Raw genomic sequence first — 7,950 nt, 5'->3', positions numbered from 1 at the left:
TTGTTCGTTTCCGTCTTGCTTAACTGGACACAGCCTGGCAATCCTACTAAAAAATCCTACTATCTGCTGACGGCATTTTTCTCCTACTAGCCGGCTTCCCAAAACTACCAGAGTTAGTAGAAAAACTACTGACTTGGCAACACTGTATAGGAGTTGCTTCATCAACTCCTGAACGTAGTAGCCCCTGCCGGGGGTTTAGGTAGCGACGGTGGCGGTTGGCCGCCCAGGCTCCGAGCGCCAAAGGGAAACCCTTCGGAGGGCGATCCAACCTCTGCCAGAGCCGGAACGGCCGAGGGTACAAAGGACGAGGCTCATAGGAGGAGGCCTCCTAGCGTGGGGTCTGCGGTTGTTTCCTCTGAGAAAGCGACGTCCGCGACACGCCCGGCAGCTCCCTCTGACTCCGGGGGAGCTGGCTGGGCAACTGTGGCACGTCGCGGTAAACGCGCTGCCAAACGCAAAGCAGGTGAGGAGGCCACCCGGGGTCCGGAGAAGATTCGGGGGCCGAGCAAGAATCAGCAGCGTCTGGCTTCTGCTAGTGGAAGTGGTCGCCGTTGCCGACGCCGACAAACGGCCGCGGCGGTAGCCATACGGTGCGCTCCGGACGATTTGGGCAAGACCGCTTTTTACGCGGATGTCATGCGCATAGCGAGAGCGTAAGTCTCGCTAACTAAGCTGGGCATCGAGGAGACCCGCATCAGAAAAGACGCACGAGGCGGAATTCTAGTGATGATCTCGGGCCCCGACGGCGTGGCCAAGGCCGTGCGTCTGGCCGAGGCCTTAACCCCCGCGCTGCAGGGGAAGGCTGTCGTGAGTCATCCGGTCCGCAAGGGTGAGCTGCGTCTTACCGGGCTCGACGACTCAGTGACCACCGACTACTTAGTGGCGAGTTTGAGCTCCGTCGAGTTCGGAGGCTGCCAGACGTCGAACATTACGCTGGGTTCCGTGACCGAGGGCAAGGACCGTCTTGGCGCGGTGTGGACGAAATGTCCACTAGACGTGGCGACAAAAGTGGCCAAGGTCAGCCGCCTCCGCGTGGAGTGGTCGAACATTAACGTGTCTTTTGCCTGGCCGCCAGCTCTAGTGCTCAAATGTCTGGAGTTTTGTCATGTCAGACAGACGTGTAAAAACACGGCGGCAGGGGGTTCAAACTCATCTTTTGTGAGAAGAAGAATGCTGTTTTCAACGCCGCCTGGGACATGGACCAGGAAGTACCAAACTAAAAACGAGTGGTGGGAGATTGGTGGCCATATTTAAACCGTATTGCGCGTGTGTGCCCCGTACATATAGATAGATACTTATAGATATTAACAATAAAGTTAAAAATTTTTTGAGCGATGTCGCAAAATTTAATGTTACTAAAGTTATTTAAGACTGTATAATAATTATGTTTAACAATTAGTAACAATTACAAACTATTTTTAAATTATTAATCTTGAAACAGTAAGATAACAGTAAATAGTAAAACTTAACCACACCGCTCAGAAACTTATTTTTTTGATGTTATTATTTTGTGTACTGAAAATAAAAATATTATTAAAAGGATATAATCAATATCTTATATGGTAATAAAATAGCATTATTAGTTTCTTCAATGTTTAACAAAAATAAACAATAAATTAAAAAATATTAAAACGCTCGTGATGTAAAAACAATATAGTATATCGTTGAGTAAGGTCAATATCGAGCAAAAAACGTGATGACAGTATAAAATTATAATATTCAAACGTAATATATTATATAATACATATTATGCAAGTGCGAAACGTTTTGACATTCACTGATGTCCTCATCAGTCGCAGTGTACAAAAAGTTAAAGTTGAGATGTCATGGTGTGTTATATATAAGGCAGGTGGTCGTACCTCGTGTAATGTTCCTGTCGTCACAATGCAAAATTAAAAAATGAAGTCAAAGTACACAATACTAACAAAACATAAAATATAAAAGTCAGAAGAAGCTTACACTTGAACGGTAAAGAGTCAAATGATAGTCAAAGGCAAGAGACAAACATATTTATTTTATTTATAATCTTACTGGAAGAATCCGTTGGATTTAAGTTTTAGACAGAGTCATTTTGTTTAAAAGATCAAAGTAAGCGTTATTCAAAGATTCGGTGTCTGTTACTAAATTGAGACTCTGATGTTGTCGCTTAATGTAAACAGTCTCAGAAATTATTCTTTTATAAAAATTTGGTTCTCTGTCTAAAATCTTAACATTATCCCAATCNAAAGAATGATTAAGTTGTAAGCGGTGTTGAGAAACGACGGAGAGCTGAGCTGTGTTTTTCGATATGTAATTTACATGCTCTTTCAATTTTGTTTTTAATTGTCTCTTAGTTTGACCAACATAAGACGCACAACAATCATTACAATTTATTTTATATACGACATTAGAACTCGAAAGATGAGGGGTGTTATCTTTGTGAACTTTAATTAAATTTAGTTTATTAAAGCATCTGTATCCAGACAAAACGTCCGTGTTATGAGAGGCACGCTTCACACTTTCAGACAAGTGTTTGATGTATGGAAACACAATAATTCTTTTGTTATTGTCATCGACACGAACGTCCTCATGATATTTTGATTTTAACTTTGAATTAATCAATTTCTTAATTCTAGAGTTAATGTTATAAAAAAATTAAGTCAAGAAGATAACCGTTATTTAACAAAGTATTAATGCAAAATATTAAGTTTTTTTCATGGAAGTCAGGATGAGATAATAATAAGGCTCTGTCGACCAAGCTGTAGATTGAACCTCTCTTGTGACACAATGGGTGATGTGACAAAAAGGAAAGATATCTACCGGAAGAAGTTTTTTTATGGTGCCAGTCTATTTTTAGAAAACTGTCAGAAACATGAATTGATAAATCTAAAAAAGTTATGTTACGATTATCCTCTAGTTCAACGGTAAATCGAAGTCTACTATGAAAGGAGTTAAAAACTTTAATAATTTCGTCAATTGATTCAGAAGGAGCTGCTAAAATAATATCGTCAACATATCGATAAAAAAATGGAATTTTTAAATTTATTAAACTTAATGCTTTGTTTTTGATATCTTGTAAAACGATATCTGCAATTACCGGCAATAAAGGTGAACCCATAGGGGTACCGAAAGTGTGTTTGTAAATAATATTGTCAAAACTAAAATAAGTTGACGAAAGGACAAATGAAACGGCGATTATATGAATTCATTAAGTGGGATCAATATGTTGTTTTTAATATAATCCCATCTGTTCTTAATTTCGTCAATAGCTAAGTCAATTGAGACGTTCGTAAACAATGAAACAACATCGAGTGACATTAGGATATTGAAGTCATCGAGTTTAAAAGAAGAAAGTTTTTTGTATAATCTAAAACTGTTATCAATATTACTATTCGATGCAGAGATATAATTTTATACTGTCAACACGTTTTTTGCTCGATATTGACCTTCCTCACCAATAAACAATAAAACTAAAAATACAATTATTTAAAACAGTAGCATATATATAACTAATATCAGGTTTACCGGAAAGTTCTGTCCGTTTCTATCACAACAAGTTTCGAAACGTAAGCACATGTTTATTTGGCGCATGTGTGCCTCTCTATTTTTATCACTTAATGTATACATACTGACGTAGCAAATTAACTAAAACAAAGTTGATTCACGTTAGTTTTATGTGTGAAGCAAAAGTGTACCCATGGCTACTGATAAAGTTCATTTACGCCACTGTATTTTATACAAATTTCAACAAGAAAAAAATGCTACAGAAGCATGTAGAAATTTATTGAAAGTGTTTGGTAAAGGTGCAGTTTCTGATTGGACATGCAGAAGATGGTTCGAAAAATTTGAAACAGGTAATTTCGACCTTTCTGATAAGCCACGTTCTGGGCGACCATCTTTGATCGATGACGATGTTGTTAAGACCATGGTGGAGCAAGATCTTTTTCTGACAACAGAAATCATTAATAATAATGGCAATTATATTATTTAATAAAGTTTATTGACGGTAAAAAAATTTGTATTTTGTTTTATTCCAAAAACAGACAGAACTTTCCGGTAGACCTAATATATAACATTATATACATAACTAATACAATATAACATTGTAGTATTTAATTTAAATGTATTTTACTAATTTAATTCTAAATTATATATTTATTAATCATATCTTTTAACAAAATATAATTTGTATAAATGTTTTGCAAAACATTTTCCCATCTCACTTTTAACAGACTGCGGACTGTTAGATAAAAACAAAAAGTATCTGGTGTGGTTAAAAGATGTGATGCAAACACATAATTTGTGTATCAACGCATCATAAAATAAAACATGCAACTATCCACACATTACAAACAATACAAAATCATGATAAACACAACACGCAGAATACATTAATAATTATTATCTAAATGTACATAATAAACACACGTAATAAAATGCAGAAAGATAACTTTCATAACCCATACATTATTACATGCCGTTTTTCACTTCCAAAACATACTCTTGCTTACAGAATATACTCTCTTTGTAGAAGTTATTCTATAAGTATTCTATTCATACTACTACACTTCTTCTCAGATGCAAACATGTTCTGCTTTCGCTAAAACTTTGCATCTTTCCTCCGATCTCATCTCCACCCACTTACCACCACACTGCCTGAAGGCATGCCTTCACCTAGGAAAACACGATTTTTTCAGGTAGATGATTGATCGGAGTAGAAAGACCTACCTATCTCTATTATTAAGCTACTCAAATTTATTGAACTCATACTCACATACGTACTCACACCATACATCTGTTGTATAAAAACTGTTGTATAAAAAAGTATAATAATTATAAATATAAATTTAAAAAAATAATTTAAAAAATAATTTTTTTTAGTAATATTGTTGCGCCCGTGAAAGCGGAGATCGGTGTCCAGAACAGTATTATCGGGCACATCGTTTTTTGCGAATGCTATCTTTATAATTGTCTAAGATAATCTTTCTTTTCTTTTTTTGTGCTACATAAGATTCTCGCATGTGCTTAACTTTATTAGAGGTTTCGATTAAATTATGCTGTACTATCTCAATATTAACATCTGAATTTTTTATTAAAGAATTCTTTTTTTTGCACCACCATGTAAGAATCTTAATAGCTAGTATACGCACTATAATTTTATAAATATTTTTATGTTCCATACAGTCATGCCATTTCATATCAATATTATAATTATCTAAAACCTGTAACAATACTTGAAGAATATTTCGCCTATGTGCTTTAGTTTTTAACAATTTATTAATAACGCTCGTAATTTGTCGTATGCAAACTGGAAATTTATTACTCTGTAGACTCTTTTCACACTCTGTACAAAAATCAAGTTGTTTCAAAATAGACCTAATAACGTGATCTTGATTATCTAAAGATACCGCGTTTAATATATTGTCCAAAACATTATTTTCTGAAATTAATTCTAAAACTTCATCATAATCTTTACAAGTTGAATTATCAGTATTGTTTAAATATTTGTCTAATGAAAATAACAAACTATTATCGTCTGATATTTCGCAATTACCGTGTCTTATTGAAACAATTTTCATATTATTGATTAACAAAGTTAAAAAATATTCCTCAAATTGTTTGGGTGTCGGATTAACGTTGCGTACTGCGTGACTTTGAATTTGACCGAAAAATTTTTCTAATGGATCTTGACTGCAATTATGCGTATTTAATGACCGAAATTCATATTTATCGCGAAGAACTTTCCATAGTTTTCGAAAACCGTCTACTGTAAATAACCAGTTTACTAAAGATGGCACCGATTTTACAACATTACATGACACTTTATCTACAAACGACATTTTACGTAACATATTACACGCACTCACCCAAAACGCATGGTGTTTGCTAGTCTCCGTAACTGGACATTGCAGTTCATTATTATTGTGTCTTTTATCGTCTTCATTTACTGAGTCAAATAATTGATAAAAAAAATACACTGCTTCTATTGTTGCAAGTTCTTCTTCTTCGTCGATACTTATATCTTCATTGTTAATTAATACAGTTACTGTAACATCCAGACATAATTTTATTATGTTTTTATTAAAATTTTGTTAAACTACTTTCTTCGTACTAATAAAAATACTCACCTTTTGTTCGTGCAAACGTTTTTATAACGCTAGCCATACGTCCACTTAGCACTTGCACTGCGTGCTTTATTCGCATCTTTTTGATTTTTTCTTCTATTATATGCTCCTGTGTGATATGTTTTAAATGTGGACGAATAATATTTAAATTTCTGTCCATAAGCCATGCACATTTGATTATATCCCAACTTCCAATTCTTTCTGGAATATTATTCTACACACGCATGGCTAAATCTTTTGTCAACAAATTATTTCTAATGTCCTTGATAAGATGCGATGTGTCATATAATGGAATAATCTCAGCGTTGCGTACTTCAAAAGTTTGTCCTATAACAATAAATAAACAAAAACAATTGAATCAAAATTTACATTTTTTACAAATTTTTTAAAAATATACTTACTCTGTACTCTGTTCTCCTTATTTCGTTTTATATTTGAACGTTATTAATTCCTTTATTGCTGCCACGCTCGTTGTTCCTTGATCACAGACACTTGCGACAATGTGGAAGCCTGCTTCTTGTATTTTTTCTATATGTTCTTTCACACACCGCATTAATTGCGCAACGGTAGTAACTTGATTACAAAACTTAAAAGATATAAGTAGTTTTCAACTTGAATTTAATCTTCTTATCATAAAAACTAAAACATGATCCGCGATTTTTTTGCGTTCGGTTATTGCCCCAATCCTCAAACTCACATATAATATCCTTTCGAATATCATAAGTAAGTTTGGGTTGTATTGATATCTCGTCCCAAATAAGAATACACACTTTCTTTTCCATTGACATGTTTGAAGCTAGACTTTCCAGATGTCTCAAGATGAAAGAGTTTAATCTTGGGAACAAAGGTATCTTGTGCAAAACCGACTGCAAAGTTTGTATACTAGGCATTTGTTTAAAAATTGAACGTAACGAAGTATAAGCATGCTTCCCCATTGTCTTGTACATTGTTAACGCAAATGCCTTCTGCTTCGCATTGTAACATTGTCCCTGTATAATACAAAACATTAACTTCCAAAATATTTTCCTTTTTACATGCACATGCAATAAAAAATTTAAAAAGATATTTTTTAATAAATACAATAAATATTAATAATTATAAAGCACAAACAATACATAAATACATATTTGTATATATATATATGTATATACATGCATTAATACAGTGCGGAGCACTATATCGTGCGCCGTGAGGAGAAGTAGTTCTCCTCCGGCCGCCTCCTACTATCACGCGCCAGCGGCCCGAGATGTAGTCCATATATCGGCACGGTTACCGATGATACATACCGACGCGGTTACCAATAATACCGACAAGCATATGTTATCATAAAACTATTGTGAACATTGAAAAGAGTAACTCTGCATTAAAAGTGACTTCAATAATTTATATCAAATATTTATTTATTTAATTATTACGTGATATAAGAAACTTACTTACGGTAAGTGTAAGAAAGTAAAATATATTTAAGTAAGAGAGTAAAAAACCATGACAATAGATAAATCAGGGAGTACAAACTCCGCTAGTTTTAGTGGCGACGGAGCTTTACTTTGGTGGTCCTCGTGCCAGGCGGTAGCACAATCGATCTTTCCCCTTACCTCTCTTTCCCCCTTGTCTAAAAGTGCATTATCTGCCACAACAGGCATTTAACGAATTCCGGTACATTTCACGATTCCAGTTTTTTTTTATTTTAAGTGAAGTGTTAGGTATAGTGCTGTAATATCAATAATAGCTGAGATGTGTGTGTAAAGCAAGTGTGCGGTATACAGTGTAGTGTAAAGCAAGTGTGCGATATACAGTGCAGTGGACTTATAGTCGGATGTTTTCATATTGAAAAAAACATTTTATA

General features: G+C 34.9%; 1 protein-coding gene across 1 annotated transcript; it reads left to right on the top strand.

The window, feature by feature from the left end:
- Positions 1 to 726: 726 nt before the first annotated feature.
- Positions 727 to 1,254, top strand: LOC109861629. The gene has a single exon (XM_020441355.1). It carries the CDS (start codon positions 727 to 729, stop codon positions 1,252 to 1,254), a length of 528 nt encoding a protein of 175 aa, XP_020296944.1.
- The last annotated feature ends 6,696 nt before the right edge of the window (positions 1,255 to 7,950 follow it).

The sequence above is a fragment of the Pseudomyrmex gracilis genome, unplaced genomic scaffold (assembly GCF_002006095.1).
Source record: "Pseudomyrmex gracilis isolate BER0280 unplaced genomic scaffold, ASM200609v1 scaffold_893, whole genome shotgun sequence".
Lineage (NCBI taxonomy): Eukaryota > Metazoa > Arthropoda > Insecta > Hymenoptera > Formicidae > Pseudomyrmex > Pseudomyrmex gracilis.
This window is presented reverse-complemented; position numbering and strand designations above follow the sequence as displayed.